General features: G+C 40.6%; 1 protein-coding gene across 1 annotated transcript; it reads right to left on the bottom strand.

Moving 5' to 3' along the window:
* Positions 1–449: 449 nt before the first annotated feature.
* LOC106564257 (proline dehydrogenase 1, mitochondrial) lies at positions 450–16,403 on the bottom strand. The gene is made up of 14 exons (XM_014130303.2): positions 15,950–16,403; positions 12,035–12,243; positions 8,906–8,940; positions 7,905–8,054; positions 7,630–7,694; positions 7,390–7,506; positions 7,097–7,176; positions 6,893–6,974; positions 6,560–6,652; positions 5,764–5,910; positions 2,286–2,461; positions 1,924–2,022; positions 1,596–1,684; positions 450–1,175 (listed from the first exon to the last, which is right to left on the bottom strand). Exons 1-14 carry the CDS (start codon positions 16,298–16,300, stop codon positions 985–987), a joined length of 1,884 nt encoding a protein of 627 aa, XP_013985778.1. The 5' UTR covers positions 16,301–16,403; the 3' UTR covers positions 450–984.
* Between the last annotated feature and the right edge of the window lie 1,548 nt (positions 16,404–17,951).

A 17,951-nucleotide genomic window follows, 5' to 3' on the forward strand; every position in this document is an offset into this window, starting at 1 on the left:
GCAGGGACTGGGAAACTGGTCAGAAGTGAAGGAATGATGGATGGCGCTAAATACAGGGAAATTCTTGAGGGAAACCTGTTTCAGTCTTCAAGAGATTTGAGACTGGGACATAGATTCACCTTCCAGCAGGACAATGACCCTAAGCATACTGATAAAGCAACACTCAAGTGGTTTAAAGGGAAACATTTAAATGTCTTGGAATGGCCTAGTCAAAGCCCAGACCTCAATCCAATTGAGAATCTGTAGTATGACTTAAAGATTGCTGTACACCAGTGGAACTCATCCAACTTGAAGAAGCTGGAGCAGTTTTGCCTTGAATGGGCAAAAATCCCAGTGGCTAGATGTGCCAAGCTTATAGAGACATACCCCTTGAGACTTGCAGCTGTAATTGCTGCAAAAGGTGGCTCTACAAAGTATTGACTTTTTTTTTGGGGGGGGGTAGTTATGCACGCTCAAGTTTTTAGTTTTTTTTGTAATATTTCTTGTTTGTTTCACAATATTTTATTTTTTTGAATCTTCAAAGTGGTAGGCATGTTGTGTAAATCAAATGATACAACCCCCCCAAAAAATCTATTTTAATTCCAGGTTATAAGGCAACAAAATAGGAAAAATGCCAAGTGGGTGAATACTTTGGCAAGCCACTGGACCATGACAAAAGCAGTGGATAAGGATCATCGTATATAATAAAGGACACTTTCAACAGCAATAAATAGAGCAAAAGGTAGGTAGAGGGTCACTTGGCATTAAGATCATATCTCAGTACTAGACACACCTACTTACAGTACATTCTAAAGCCACAGGGGTAAACCCTAACTTCCATTTACTGCAAGTCAAATTTTCACTTTAGTCTCCCATTGACATTAGTGCATGACTATGTGAAAATTCCTTTTAAGTGGCAGTTAGGGTTCCTCCATTGTGACCGGGGCAGGTTCAGTTAAGACACTGGAATGTTTTAAAGGGGCAGAGTGCTGGTGTGCCAGACAGTCAGTACACAGGCTTGTAGAGGATCTGTCCGTTGAGCAGCCTGCGTTTGAGCTCCTTCCACAGCAGGCTGCGCTCCCTCTGGGATCCCTTCATGAAGCCCCTGTTTTCCAGGGCACGGCGTGACAGGTAGGGGATGACCTCATTGACTGGGCCGTAGGGGACGTACTTGTACACTGGGAATCCAGCCTGGCCTATTCTCAGAGACAGAGACGGAGAGGGAGTGTGAAACATGTTACATGACTAGAGAAGCTACAACAGGCAATATTTTTCACACAAGCACAAAAAACATGAGTTGTTTTGTCTAAACGTTTTAGTTTCTAAACTAATTTTGCAAAACAATAGAGAGCAATATTATATATAATAACCAAATGTGTAAGGAGAGCTATGGTATGGTATAAGGTGACTGAGTGAGACCCTGAAGTTGTTTGTTTCGCAGTCATCTATAGTTGAGTCTGTGGTATGGAGGCCTGAAGGAGGCTTGCCTTCAAGAGCTCTCTGAAGATTTTTCTCAGAAGATTCCTAACCAAAATGCCAATCAATAAATCTTGATCTCCAAGAAACCCATTGACTATGTAGCAACAATCTACAGTACCGTGTTGATATTATTGTACCTAGAGGGAAGCTTATCTGGTCACACATGCCGAGCAGCTGTCCAAAATAAACCTTTTTCTCAGTGGGGGACAGACCCATCTCGTTCATCCTGCCAAAACAACACAGATGGGTTGCAAAGTTTCAAAAACATAACACTGCTCAATAATAAACATCACCTCACTGATGTAAGCATTTATATAATACATTTGCTTTCTATGAAGTTGTGTCACTATTGGTTTGGTGTTTTGTGTAACAAAATGTATGTACGAATTTACTAGCTGATGCATGCCCTACCCTAAACAAGTCTAACTGCCTCTTGATTGAAAAAAGCCCAGAGGCTGGCCTTACTTTTCCAGGGTGAATTTGACAGTGTCCTCGTTGTGTGACGCCACCATGACATTAGCCTTTCTGTTGTGGTCGATCTCCTCCAACACAAACTTTAAACACCTTCAGAGGATCAGGGAAGAGACAATGAACTTCAGCTAATCCAGTGATCTGATATAATGACTTCATCACATAATGCATATCCCTACTCAAACAAGTAAATACCAAGTTACTGAAGTCACACAGAACGCCACTGGGAGTAGGGTGAAGTTGTTCTTAGGTCAGTTTAGCATTTTCCACACTAAAGGTTAAGATTGGGGGTGGGAAGCTGATCCTAGATCTGTACCTAGGGGCAACTTCACACCCAAGCACATTAGGGGCCTTACTTGTGGTACATTCTATTGGTGGTCTCGTAATCTGTGTTGATTGGGTCCTCATAACCGATTTCCTCCGCCCTGCTCCTCTCCTGGTACATGTAGGCGCCGCGAACCAGCTTGGCCCCAAAGTACCAGCCCTCACGCCGGGACAGCTCCACGTCCACAGACACATTGTCATACGCTTCCTGTATAAATCATAATAGGTCACAGAATTATAGAACGCTATGGTTAACAACAGAAATCTTGCCATTCAAATCACCTGAGTGTCCATTACATCTCTTATAAAGGGTAAATGAGTAACACAGTCATGTTATTTTCATTTAATATGTTCATATCAGGTTCATGTGTACACACCTTATCATAAAACTACAAAGATGCAGCATAAACATGGATATAGCAGGTTTAACAGGTTTATATAGTAGGTTGGTCTTTTATAGGTTAAATATGGAAGGCTTTTATGGGTTAACTTGTTTGGGGTAGGGGGCAGTATTTTCACGTCCGGATGAAAAGCGTGCCCAGAGTAAACGGCCTGCTACTCAGGCCCAGAAGCTAGGATATGCATAGTATTAGTAGATTTGGATAGAAAACACTCTGAAGTTTCTAAAACTGTTTGAATGATGTCTGTGAGTATAACAGAACTCATATGGCAGGCGAAAACCTGAGAAAAATCCAACCAGGAAGTGGGAAATCTGAGGTTTGTAGTTTTTCAAGTGATTGCCTATCCAATATACAGTCTCTGTGGGGTCATATTGCACTTCCTAAGGCTTCCACTAGATGTCAACAGTCTTTAGAACGTTGTTTCAGGCTTCTACTGTGAATGGGGAGAGAATAGAGCTATTGGAATCAGATGTCTGGAAAATTGGCATGAGCTCAGTCATGCGCACGGCCGTGAGAGCGAGCCGAGTTCCTTTTCATTTCTGAAGACAAAGGAATTGTCCGGTTGAAATATTATTAACTTTTTTGACTTTGTCTGGCCTTGTGCATGCGCCTTCTGCATTTGGAATAGTGAACTGAACGTGCAAACAAAAAGGAGGTATTTGGACATAAATATGGACTTTATCGAAACAAAACTAACATTTATTGTGGAACTGGGATCCCTGGGAGTGTATTCCGATGAAGATCAAAGGTAAGTGAATATTTATAATGCTATTTCTGACTTTTGTTGACTCCACAACATGGCGGGTATCTGTATGGCTTGTTTTGGTGACTGAGCGCTGTACTCAGATTATTGCAAAGTGTGCTTTCGCCGTAAAGCTTTTTTGAAATCTGACACAGCGGTTGCATTAACTTCTATGGGCTACCACCTGCGGGACACAGCCAGTGAAATATCTGGGCGGCAAATTCAAAAACAACAAAATGTCATAATTCAACTTTCTCAAACAAACAACTATTTTACACCATTTTAAAGATACACTTCTCCTTGATGCAACCACATTGTCCGATTTCAAAAAGGCTTTACAGCGAAAGCAAAACATTAGATTATGTTAGGAGAGTACATAGACAAAAATAATCACACAGCCATTTTCCAAGCAAGGACATTGTCAATAAATAAAACCCAAAACACAGCTAAATGAAGCACTAACCTTTGACGATCTTCATCAGATGACACTCCTAGGACATTATGTTACACAATACATGTATGTTTTGTTCGATAAAGTTCATATTTATATCCAAAAAAAGCATTTTACATTGGCGCGTGATGTTCAGAAAATGTATTCCCACCAAAACGTCCGGTGAATGTGCACATCAATTTACAAAAATACTCATCATAAACGTTGACAAAATATATAACAATTATTTAAACAATTATAGATAGACTACACCTGGATGCAACCAGTTTGTCAGATTTTAAAATAGCTTTACGGAGAAAGCACATTTTTCAATATTCTGAGTACATAGCTCAGCCATCACGGCGAGCTATACAGACACCCGCCAAGTTCGGGGCAACCCAAACTCAGAATTAGTATTAGAAATATTCTCTTACCTTTGCTGATCTTCGTCAGAATGCACTCCCAGGACTGCTACATCTACAATAAATTTTGTTTTTGTTCCAAATAATCCATATTTATGTCCAAATACCTCCGTTTTGTTCGTGCGTACAGATCACTTATCCAAAGGCATAACGCGCGAGCGCGGAACCAGAGACGAAAAGTCAAAATGTTCCATTACCGTACTTTGAAGCATGTCAAACGCTGTTTAAAATCAAACTTTATGGTATTGTTAAATTAAAATTGCGATTATATTCCAACCGGACAATAGCATATTCATTCAAGAAGAAAAAGAAGGAACGGCGCGCTCGCATGACCGCACATATCCAATCCCTTTGTTGCCAGGCAGTCCACTCAGAAACTGAGCTCCTATTATCTGCCCAGTGATAGGAGAATGCTCAAACCACTTTCTGAAGGGTTAAGACAGCCAATGGAAGCCTTAGGAAGTGCAACGTAACCCCACGGATACTGTAGTTTCGAAAGGGACTAGAAAGAAGAACTACAATTCTCAGATCCTCCACTTCCTGGTTGACTTTTTCTCAGGTTTTTGCCTGCCATATGAGTTCTCTTATACTCACAGACACCATTCAAACAGTTTTCGAAACTTCAGTGTTTTCTATCCAAATCTACTAATAATATGCATAGTCTAGTTTCTGGGCCAGAGTAGTAACCTGTTTAAATTGGGTACGTTTTTCATCCGGCCGTGAAAATACTGCCCCCTAGCCCAGACAGGTTAAGGAGAAGTTTATCTTTAATTCTATGCATAACGGTTGTATATTTTATCAACGTTTATGATGAGTATTTCTGTAAATTGATGTGCTCATTCACCGGAAATTTTGGAGGCAAAACATTTCTGAACATTACACGCCAATGTAAATTGGGTTTTTGGATATAAATATGAACTTTATCGAGCAAAACATACATGTATTGTGTAACATGAAGTCCTATGAGTGCCATCTGATGAAGATCATCAAAGGTTAGTGATTCATTTTAGCTGTATTTCTGGTTTTTGTGATGCCTCTCCTTGCTTGGAAAATGGCTGTGGTTTTTCTTGTCTAGGTGCTGTCCTAACATAATCTAATGGTATGCTTTCGCCGTAAAGCCTTTTTGAAATCGGACACTGTGGTTGGATTAACGAGAAGTTTATCTTTAAAATGGTGTATAATACTTGTATGTGTGAGAAATTTGAATTATGAGATTTTTGTTGTTTTGAATTTGGCGCTCTGCTATTTCACTGGCTGTTGGCGAGTGGGACGCTAGCGTCCCACATACCCCAGAGAGGTTTTAACTATGAAAGGGGTTATGAAATCTGTTTTCCTCTATTCCTAGGGGCATGACAAGTCCATACACAGACAGATGGCCTCCCTACATACATAATCTACGAGATTGTACATGTAGTCCCAACAGTCCCGAACTTGACAAAAATGCAAGGAACATTTTTCCATATGAAGATGAACAACAACTAGAGATTGGGGGGGTGAACAGTGTCGAGGACTCACCTTGAGGTAGCACTGGTAGGTATTAAAGATGATGGGCTTCTCTCTGTTGAAGATCCTCTGCATCTCCAGGGTCAGTCTGCTGATGGCCGGCTGAAAGTATGTCTGCTCAGCGTCCACCATCAGCCTCACCCCATTGTCCACTGCATGCTGGGATATGAGAAGCATCAACAGCCTTGTGTTAACCTCCACTGATAGTCAGCTTTAACCCTAGGTACCGCCTGGGATACAAATGGTGCTTTATTCAACACAACAGTGAAGCCATTTGTCTGGATCACTTGAAACATTTCAGTGGTCATGCTATGCCTTCTTTTCTGTTGCTGAGCATTTGGAGGCACTTGGCCTCTGCCAACTACTGTTGCCTTTAGTACAGCCATGATAACGTAATATCTATGGACCAAGCTATTACTTTTATCTATAGAGACTCACTTCAGAGCAAACAGACTCTGGATACAACACGTCATAGAAGTAGACTCTTGCTCCTATTGTAGGAGGGCAATTGTAATTCAAACAGAGGGGGCTGAAACCTTTCCCAACAATGACAACATTGCTGAAGTTGCGTTATTCTTTTTTGAAGTTAGTAAATCTGACAAACAAAACTATTGCCAAAAGGTTTCTTTCCAATAAACTATTGTATGGCCTGCTCACTGAGGTTTCTCGTAAAATGAGAGATGTACTGCATCCCATGATCCAATTCATATGTGAACAGCTGGGTCAATATACTGTTGTTAACCAACTGTTGAATTGTAAAACCATGTTTGGCAGCAGTGCCCTATATTGAACTCTAGAATCGCCTTACCTTGGCCAGAACATCCACTCTCTGCAGCATCCTCTTCATCTGTTTCTCCTCTTCAACAGTGAACTTCCTCAACAGCGGCTCCAGCTGACCAGTCTAGAAGACCAGCGGAAACACACATTTCATTAAGAGTAAACTTTGACTTGAACTACAAAATGCATTAATGTATGCATGCATATAATGTATGTACACTCTGCATGGATGGATGGACTTGTGCTTGTACTTCGAGTTTCTGTGTACAAACACATTCAGGTGGATAGCATGGCTGCATGTTAAATATTGTAAGGATATGCATGTAAATGTGTGTAAATGTGTGTAAATGTGTGTATAGCTCACCTCAACGTTGGGAATGACGAGCAGGTTTGAGATCTTTGTTCTGTCGTTGATCAAGCTATTCCAGTCCAGGAGGTCTATTGTTCTGGGGAACATGATGAAAATGGCAGACTCAGTCAAATCCAGTCCAGGTACACACATCCTTTCCATTGTATAGTAGATAGGCTTTGCGCTCATGATGCATTCCAGGTGAGTTTAACCTCTTACCCTGATGAGCCCAGTTTCTCTCCAGTAAACCAGTTCTCAATGTCGTCTTTATTTCCAACACCCAGCTTAGCCAAACTCTCCTACGGGAAACAAAAAAAATGTAATAATATCAATAACTAGCCTATTACTGATGAAACATTAAAGATAGAAGGAATCACTAGCATTTGTCACAGAAATCAAGTCTGTTAGCGCTAGGGAGTCTTTTCAGTAGCTGGGAATCGGCTTTTTAAGCTGGGAATCTGCTTGACCTCAGTCACATTTCTACTTTAAGTGTTGCTCCAGGCGATACGCACCTTCAGCTGTTCCAGCTCCAGTTTCTGCTCCAGTGCATCCATGCCAGACTTCCCCTGCTGTGCTGCTAGGAGGTTGAAGAACCTCCTCCATTTCACCAGCACCTCTGAGAACTGGAGCTGGAGAGGGGAGAAGCAGAAAGGTCATCATTTTTTACTAATAAATCTGGACTCTGTCACGATCACTGCCAATGTTAAATCAAGGGCTAAAAGACAGCGTCTAACAGGAAGTGTCTTACACACCAGAAACTGTGGGCGGCCCAGGGCAGTCATCTTAACGGCAGAAAATCCATCTACAGAGGCCCCCCCTGAGAGGAATAATGAAGATATAATATTTAGTGCAGCAACAACACCATTGATAAACAGATCATAAGAATCATATTACGCATGATAGAAGAACATCTGCAAAGAGTCTGCAATGAGTTTGACCTTTCAAGGATTGTTAGTTTGACCTTTCAAGGACACTTAGAAAAATGGCATGAATTGATGCATTCACTGCATTTTTATTGTGTGCTCGCCTGAGGCTTTGATGCAGTTCAGGAAGGTCTCCATCTGGGCGTCACACTTGGCCTCGTCAGCATAGAAGTAGGTCCTGGCACTGACCACGCCCCCACGACGGTCCCCAAACTGACGGTGGGCCTTGTACTTCTTCTCACGGCGGTCAACGCCTACAGTCAGAAGACAACATAAGACGTCTATCTAGGCGACCAGACTTTCCTCTAGACTAGAGTAGCCACACCAACCACTGGGAGGAAAGGACAGGAGTAGCCTAGTGTCAATAGGAATGACCCTTACCACCGTCGCCTAAATCATCTACCGCGGGTCTAATTTGGCACAGATACCTGAAGATCTTTTTCTTTAGCATAAACACATGCATGAGCAGGACTGTGCTTCTTTAATATAAAACACTGACTCATATGCATACCATACCATTTTTGGAAATGTGGAAAATTTGTCAAAAGAAGTCTAAGAAAATAGATGTTTAGATATCTAGTGCCACTCAGAAAAAATACATGGGGGGGAGAGTTACATACATTTAAGTCCAGGGCCCCAAAACATGCAACACATGACATGAACCAGGGTTTCAGCTTCTCTCTAACTTAACATGCATATCTGCCCTCTTTAACCCCTCTCCTAGCCTCCAGAGTAAATCCAGATGAAACCACTTGCCTGAACCATGCAAACTCTCATGTCACCTGCTATAAGAGTCCTATATCAACCCTTAAATGACCGCTGACATAGACCCAGGAGGTTAGCATTCAGACACACGGCAGAAGTAAACAGACATTTTGGCAATGTGACCCCCGCTGCTTTCACTCCCCCACATCCACCAACCAGATGGCTTGAAGCAACCAGAAATAAAATAAATTCTGTCAAGTAGTAACATTTACTCTAGTCATGTTCCTGCGTTACAAAGTGTTCTCCAGCTGGCACTGAAACAAATTACGTGCACATTAAAAACAAGTCAATCATAAAGTACTGTAAATGAAAACTTGACATTCCACCAGCAAATACACACCTGGACTTTCTTTCTCAGCTTCAGACACACATGAGCTGAAACAGATGAAACATCAAATTAACATGAAATAACACAACTAGGTCTAATATCAATGCCGGTCAGCCACCGCTACTATAACAGCAAATAATAATTGTAGAAGTGTTCTGGTGTTTAGTACCATATAAGATGTTGGACATCATGTTGAAGTAAGTAGATAAGGTGTAAGATGAGGTCTTCAAATGCATGATGAGTTAGAATTTCATAACTCAAGGTCATGCGCTAAAGATGATCACGTCTTGTGACAGGCTCCCCATGCAGGAGCTGTTAATATCAGTTTGAGCATAGCGTTTTACAACCTATCCAGTGTGTGTGCCAATATGTTGACTGTGCTATAAACGGTACGCATGGCAGCACAGGGGGCCTAACGTTAGGTAGAAGTGCAAATGTCCTGCTATTTGATCTCTTGTGCTGTTGTGAACTTTTGATAACAGAGTGCTGACTGTGAGTCACAGGGGGGGCTGTTTCAAAACCTCAGTGCATCACACATGGCCTAGGTTAATCCAGTCTAGATCCACCACTCTAAAACCCAAGCTTGAATAAAATGGATATTGATCTCTCATTAGCACATTACTGAATTGATCTCTTTGAGCTATTGGTTGTCTCAGTGTCTGCATCGCTCAATGTTATTAGGGCTGGGAATTGCCAGGGACCTCACGATACGATCGCGATACTTAGGTGCTGATACAATATGTATTGCGATTCTCACGATTCTATATGTATTGCCATTCGATACTGCGATTTGCTGTCCCAAGCATATTGCTCACTATAAGTCTGCTGCAGAGGAACAAGAGAGAGCATGAGAAAACAGGTTTTGATCAGTCAGGGAAATAACAGTGCTGAAAAAAAATGTTGGCTCACTATTTAAAAAGAAGATGGAGAACAAGCTATAGGATAAAAACAAATATTGGAGTTTTGGCGCAATTAGATCCGACAAGCTCTACCTACAGTAACATGTTATTTGTATTATTTATTTTTCCACAATTGATACTTGGAGTCAAATATGTACACTGAGTATACCAACCATTAGCAACACCTTCCTAATATTGAGTTGCACCCCCTTTTACCCTCAGAACAGCCTCAATTTGTCAGGGCACCTACTACCAAACCCTGTTCAAAGGCACTTAAATCTTTTGTCTTGCCCATTCACCCTCTGAAAGACACATATACACAATCCATGTCTCAATTGTCTCAAGGCTTAAAAATCCTTCTTTAACCAGTCTCCTTCCCGTCATCTTCACAGATTGAAGTGGATTTAACAAGTGACATCTATAAAGGATCATAGCTTCACCTGGATTCACCTGGTTAGTCTATGTCATGGAAAAATGTTTAGTATACTCAGTGTATATAATATTGTCCCAAAATAATATCGCGATATGTAGCCATGTATTTTTTGCACCATCACTAAATGTTATCTGGGGATAAATAATTGCACAGGCTGAACTCTACAATCTCAATGGAAATTTGAACATCCTTTAGTTGAGTCTGGAGGTTTGGAAGCCATAGACTTCTGAAACGCAAAGCATGTCCTTTACCAACGTTAATAAAAAAGGTTGACCGGAACTCTGGTACACTCCCATAATGATTAATTCACAAAAGGTTGATCCTGTACGGACGGACCATCATCACGTTAAGGGGGTGTTAAAGCCTTACTTGTCTGAACAATTCCAGTGAATATGAGTCATCCTTCACCCTGGTACGTCCAGTTATTAACACAAGAGGAGAGGATGTTTCGCGTTATTCCATTCATGTAGTTTGGCTCTAAAAGGTGCAGATTAGTCTCATGTGAAGAGTTTCACAGCAATTATGAGGTAAGGCCAGAATGTTAACAAGTTTGTCTTTGATGGTATCACTAACCCATTCACTGTTATTCCCATCCACCAAACACCCCCTGGCTCACCTTTGACCTGTTGCTGAGACATTGCTAAGCAGCAACTCCTTCCCTAATCATTATTTTACATCAGAACAACCCAGGGGCGATGGAGAGGGAGGCAGCTGGCTGATGGGTAACCCAAAATACTGAGCCACCTAGTACACAGCCTTCTCTAGGCTCTTCCATAACTTGCAATGATTTGTAGACCCTAATACTGTCATATGTGGACATTTCCTTATGGTTCAGTTGATGGAGACAGCAGGATTCTGTTCACAACATGTTTACTGCAACATGTTTTTAATAACGAAATGCACGCTGTGTATGCATAAATGGTATGCATCACAGAATCTTTCTGTAACACAAAATATACCATTTGTTAACATTTAATGTATTTCTGTTGGACTCAAGCTCCTTCCTCAAATGTACACTTTAATTGGAACCATTCAGCGGGCCCGCTTCAGTATTTTCCGATTGTTAGTTCAGCTTGAATGTGTGCATAGCCCGTCTGTAAGAAAATCCCTGACCAAACATGAGAGGGCTGCTTTCCAAAACACATTACATAACACTCCCTGGGCTTCCTTTGAAAGGCTGCGTCAAGTTACCCAACAAGGCTGGCTTGTCTCAATCCACCTCACGTGACTGCATTCTCAAAGGGACTGGAATAAATGTGCTCCTTCAGCTCAACAAATCTGGCGAGAGGGGTATGTCTGAACTGACCAATAGTGTCTGAGTATTGCTGTGCAACATCAGATACTGAAAGTGGTGCAAGAAAAATGTTTTATGGTGGGAAGTTGTAAACACCGGTTTTTATGAATATGAAACATGAGTAGGGCTGTAGGTTTGAAAGGGAGAAAGACAGACATAGCAGGGAGAACCTACAGTAAAATCTGAAAAAAGTACAACATATGGAAATGTATGCCGTAACCTTGCCAAATAGTATTGGATCAGATAGGGTGATTTTGGCAGTGGCATTTTGCCGTAGGTCAATTGCATAACATGTTTACATAGTGGCCACTGAGGTAGCAATATAGGCATCTCACTCCATAGCACATAGCTATAAATAAATCAATGATTCCTAATCAATAACTTATGAAACTAGAAAACGTTTAAGCTTGTGTTTGAAGTGTGGAACCCTATATCCTTTATTAGAGTTATAGAGGCCGGGTTTGTGAGAGATAGACTAGGGATGACAGAGACTAGGGATGACAGAGACTACTTACTCCATCTCCTTCTTCTCTGCCTCCTCCTGGGTCAGGTCCTCCTCTACACTGTAATCCAGGACTGACCCCACGCCAAAGGCCTGGTTCTTATGGATCAGAGGCTTGATGGAGTTGTGGTCCTCCCCAGCCACAAACTGCCCGTAGAACGTCATCTTCATCAGCCTCTCAAACAGCCGCTTGCCAAACACCTTCTTGCTGAGGTCCATCAACTGAGACAGAGGAAATAATCAACTGAGTTAGACCCACAACTCCCCAGCTAGAGTAGTGTTCCTTAAAACTTGTAAGGCTGTGACGATACCAGTATTGCAATATTTTTTCCATGTAGATAATTAAAACACGAAGCAGATCAAAGTCTTTGGTCCTTTAAAAACCCGCTGTATGTTAAAATATTGTGAGCTATAGCTTGGAAACCACATAAATGTAACTCTGGATGACAAGTTTTTCACAATTACTAACATTTAATCCTAGTAAAAATACCCTGTCTTAGGTCAGTTAGGATCAACACTATTTTAAGAATGTGAAATGTCAGAATAAAAATAGAGAATTATTTATTTCAGCTTTTATTTCTTTCGTCACATGTCAATTAGACTATCAGAAGCTTCTAAAGCCATGACATCATTTTCTGGAATTTTCCAAGCTGTTTAAAGGCACAGTCAATTTAGTGTATGTAAACTTCTGACCCACTGGAATTGTGATACAGTGAATTATAAGTGAAATAATCTGTCTGTAAACAATTGTTGGATAAATTACTTGTATCATGTCCTAACCGACTTGCCAAAACTAGAGTTTGTTAACAAGAAATTTGCGGAGTGGTTGAAAAACGAGTTCTAATGACTCCAACCTATGTAAATTTCCGACTTCAACTGTAATTGTTTGTTTCCAACATTAGGGCTGTTTCCCAGAAGTTAAATATGCTTTGTGATTTGTTTCCTTGCCACGATACTTACAAGTATCGCGATACTTGTATCGTCCCGGCCTATTGATTTTATCCATCTAGGACCTGATCTGAGAAAGCACTTAGTGAAAGTTACATGTGCATTGCACATGAACCTAAGGGCGGCAGGTAGCCTAGTGGTTAGAGTGTTGGGCCAGTAACCGAAAGGTTGCTAGATCAAATCCCTGAGCTGACAAGGTAAGAATCTGCCATTCTGCCCCTGAACAAGGCCGTCATTGTAAATAAGAATTTGTTCTTAACTGACTTGCCTATTTAAATTAAAAAAATAAAAAATAAGATTCAATGCAAATGGTATGATAATAAGCCTAGGCTACTTGTACACCTGGAAATGCTTGGTCCCAGAAACACGCCAGCGTGCTTTTAACCCCTTTTAAACATTGTGCCTCTTGAGCAATATCTAACTTGGGGGCTGAGCTAGAGTGGTGTTTGAGACAATGGCGAATCCTGAAGATGGTTCTCCTCACAAAACAAGCCCGAACGATTTGAGATTAAAACTATTATGACATCACAAGCCACACAATAATTATTATACGACAAGGGGTTCTTCTTCATAGAAGACCATAGGAAATCCCAGGACATAGTGTGTATAATAAGCTCACTTAGTTGCTGTCAAACTCCACAGTTGTCACTGACTAGTTGGATCTTCATTTCCCACTGACCAAACAATTTCTGTACTTACAGCATTCTTATAAATGTTTTTGTTTCTTTTAAATCAGGTTTTTGATTGGTGAACCTTACTTAAATATTGACATTTGTTAACTCGTGAATGTTTATGTCAAATTGTTGTGTTCTACTTGTAGCACTGGTTGTCCTTAAAAGAAAATGGTAAAACACTTCAGTGTGAGGCTAAATATGAGTAGTCTCCAGGGCCGCAACTTTAACTGGGGACATGGGGGACGTCCCCCCCAGTTTTATCATTGGAATGTGATACAAAACGAGGCGTCAGTGTGCTTTAGGAGCATTATAACGCCTCAGAGTGGTCGGGTAGGCTGTTTGGGGTCTTTAAAATAAAAATAAAAAAAAACCAAAGTTGCGCCCCTGAGTCTTGCTAACACCAGCCTCTCTGAGAAGCCCCTGACTGCAGTGTGCAAATCGGGCCGGGCTCAATGTGGGCGGATTCAAACACGTTTAACCCGAACCCTTCCAGTCTCCTTCAAGGTCACCCAAGTTGAGGTTCACGTCAGAGGAATCAACATCAACGAAAGCGAAATCTTAATTCGAACCAAACCTACATGGATAAAAATATAAACCACGGAAGTGAGACTGTCATTATGCATAATGCACTTTGTAATATTTATGTTATACCAGTGCAGTGGTATATTTCTATATAACCAACTACCGCACCGAAATTAGCATAGCGTTAATTAGCAACGATTTGCACATGAGCGATCTAATTAGCAATAGCACCCTTTGGCATATGAGCTAGCTAATTGCTTACGAGGGAATCTTAAAGGACAAATTTGCCTACTTGAGCAGTAAGCCAAGGTTTACATGTACAGTTATGTAATCGATCTTCTGTGTTTCTTCAATGTAACCCTTGCTGTGTTTGGCTGGCTCTAAATCTGTATTGTTGATGCTGACGGCCATTCCCTAAGTTACACATAGCGAGTCTACACAGCCTACACATAGTATATACAATACTGAAATGAAATGCCTATTCCTTATTTTATGCCTTTCTAATTATCATGCCTTTTATGTCTATGCTTATTTTCTTTGATGTATAGAGACACGTTAGTGTGTTATTGGAGGGCAAGAGTCCCAAAATAAAAAAATGCAGCAGCAGTCAACTTCATCACTGCCCCTTCTGCACATATATGGCTGAACAATATATGGTCAACAACCACATCAAAGGTCATGCGTCAGTGAGGCACAATTTCTTTCTTTGTTTATTGAATATAGTTGACATTCACATTTTTTGATTTGCCCTATTTTTTTCAGTTACATCAGTGCATTTAATTTAATTGTATAACTTGTTACTTTACTGTTATTCCTCTCTTCCAGAGTTCACAATCATAAAGTGTGGCTTCAGTTGTAGAAATTTGACACACTTTCATTGTTGCTATTGCACGGCAACAATAATCAACAGAACACCGTTTCTGAAGCACCTGACATACCATCAGCATCCAGAGGCCCTTAAACAGTCCCCAGGGGGACTGTGTTATGTTGTTTAGTAAAGATGACGTAGAAGTCACCTGAGTCTCTGATCGCTTTACTAGAGCTGGTATAACAATGTACAAAGCACATTCAGCTTGTCAGTATGTCTATATGGTCTCCATTATCATGAGGAAAGTAAATAGCATTATAAATCAGGATAGGTAGTAACTGTATATATATATATAATATATATATATATATATATATATATATATATATATATATATATATATGCTCAATGAAATAATATAAATTAGAAAGTTATAACATTTATCAACACAATTGTACCAGTACATGACATACATAACAAGTCTGTTGTTCACTGCAACAATATCAGTAGCTTGTCTCAAATAGAACATGAACCAAAACGTGTTACAACATGTGCTGGTACCACTTTATATAATATTTCTTACAATGCCTTTCATAAACGTGTGTTTTTGTATTCTGTGTGTGACTGTCAAACCTCAAATGGACAACAACAAAAAAACACCGGTGGGTGGGGTAAAACGTGGGCCTCCGGACACATTGAGCCCCACCAAGAACCGGTCGCGCATAAGGCAGGCTAAAATGAGGTCAGAGCAAGCAAATGAATGAAAGTAGTGAATTTGAGCTTTTTCACTGTGAGAATCCCTGGACCCTTGTTAACCTCTTAACTATTTACTTTTTTTACATGCTGTTTCGTGTTTTTGAATAATGGCTATTTGACAGTCAGAAATGTAATCACTTGTATCATAGTTCTACAAACCACACCAATTACTCCTAACCACAATGTAGCAAAAACAATGTCATCAAAAGAATGTCCCTACCTGCTTGTTCTTGTCAACGAGGAAGTCGAATGTGCAAAGTTTGAAGACCAACAGACTTCTAAGCAGCTCAATGTTATCTTTACTTTTATACGCTTCATGTGTATTATCAAAGTCGATTGCGATCTTCCGTGTTTGAGCATCGGTGTTATTTTTTGTTTGGCTGATGAGGTCTACTTGAACAGCTTTCACCACCGTGCACTCAACAAGTTGCTGCTCTTCTTTCCCTCCTTCAACCTCCTTACGTTGCTTGGATGTGACCGTGGACCGAAATCTCCCCTGAGACAAGCATATTCTCTTGATGTTGTCAGAATTTGGCCTGACTAGACCTGGTATTACTTTAGTGTACGACATTAGTTAGCTGTATTTAAAGTCGTAAAAAATAAATCTTGCGTTAGAGGGCGCGTGGTTAAAGCAGTTTTAGTTCGTGGCTAGACTGACAGTTGGTGCGCATGCCCAGTGTTTATAAGCCAAGGACCGCCTACTCTGACGCGTTTAGCATGAACTCGGTGTTATGAGGAACTCCCCCTTCCCACTGTTCTGCAAATAATAGGAGGACAGCATGTCCTTCATAAGAAATACAATAAAATCAAAGGTGACATTTGGGTTGTTGAATTGTAAATCTTGAGGTGGCGTATAGCTGCAGAATGCTGTGGTGGCCATGTTGGTTAAGTGTGCCTTGAATTCTAAATAAATCACAGACAGTTGTCACCAGCAAAGCACCCCCACAGCATCCCACCTCCTCCTCCATGCTTCACGGTGGGAACCACACATGCGCAGATCATCCATTCACCTACTCTGCGTCACAAAGACACGGCGGATGGAACCAAAAACCTCAAATTTGGACTCTTCAGACCAAAGGACAGATTTCCACCGGTCTAATCTCCATTGCTTGTGTTTTTTGGCCAAAGCAAGTCTGTTCTTCTTTCCTTTGGTAGTGGTTTCTTGCAGCAATTCAACCATGAATGCCTGATTCACCCAGTCTCCTCTGAACAGTTGATGTTGAGATGTGTCTGTTACTTCAACTCTGTGAAGCATTTATTTGGGCTGCAATCTGACGTGCATTTAACTCTATTGAATTTATCCTCTGCAGCAAAGGTAACTCTGGGTTTCCTTTTCTGTGGGGGTCCTCATGAGAGCCAGTTTCATCATAGCGCTTTATGGTTTTTGTTACTGTACTTGAAGAAATGTTCTTTAATAAAACCCTCTAAAGGATCGGACCCTTTCAAAAAAAAAAAAACACCTACAATGACATACCCAAATCTAACTGCCTGTAGCCCAGGCAGTGAAGCAAGGATATGCATATTCTTGATACCATTTGAAAGGAAACACTTTGAAGTTTGTGGAAATGTGAAATGAATGTAGGATAATATAACACATTAGATCTGTTGAAAGAAAATACAAAGAAAAAAACAACCGTTTCAAAAAAAATCTTTGAAATGCAAGAGAAAGGCCATAATGTATTATTCCAGCCCATCAAATCAAATCAAATCAAATTAGATTTTGATTTTGGCCACTAGATGGCAGCAGTGTATGTGCAAAGTTTTAGACTGATCCAATGGACCATTACATTTCTGTTCAAAATGTATCAAGACTGCCCAAATGTTCCTAATTGTTTTATTAATAAATGTTCAAGTTCATAACTGTGCACTCTCCTCAAACAATAGCATGGTATTCTTTCACTGTAATAGCAATTGGACATTGCAGTTAGATTAACAAGAATTGAAGCTTTCTGCCAAAATCAGATATGTCTATGTCCTGGGAAATGTTCTTGTTACTTACAACCTCATGCTAATCGCATTAGCCTACATTAGCTCAACCGTCCTGTGGGGGACCCATCGATCCTGAAGAAGTTTTAACCCACTGAGGCGATAGTGTAATGCCAGTCTGGATATATACTGCTCAAAAAAAATAAAGGGAACACTTAAACAACACAATGTAACTCCAAGTCAATCACACTTCTGTGAAATCAAACTGTCCACTTAGGAAGCGACACTGATTGACA

This window comes from Salmo salar, chromosome ssa01, assembly GCF_905237065.1.
Source record: "Salmo salar chromosome ssa01, Ssal_v3.1, whole genome shotgun sequence".
Taxonomy (NCBI): Eukaryota; Metazoa; Chordata; class Actinopteri; order Salmoniformes; family Salmonidae; genus Salmo; species Salmo salar.

What these genes read in the sequence shown, in the direction of transcription:
- LOC106564257 (XM_014130303.2), bottom strand. Translation starts at nt 16,300, where the DNA reads ATGTCGTACACTAAAGTAATACCAGGTCTAGTCAGGCCAAATTCTGAC. An exon ending in TGGGCCGCCCACAGTTTCTG is followed by an intron (nt 7,507 to 7,629) that starts GTGTGTAAGACA and finishes TCCCCTCTCCAG; the next exon opens with CTCCAGTTCTCAGAGGTGCT. An exon ending in TCGTCATTCCCAACGTTGAG is followed by an intron (nt 6,653 to 6,892) that starts GTGAGCTATACA and finishes CTGGTCTTCTAG; the next exon opens with ACTGGTCAGCTGGAGCCGCT.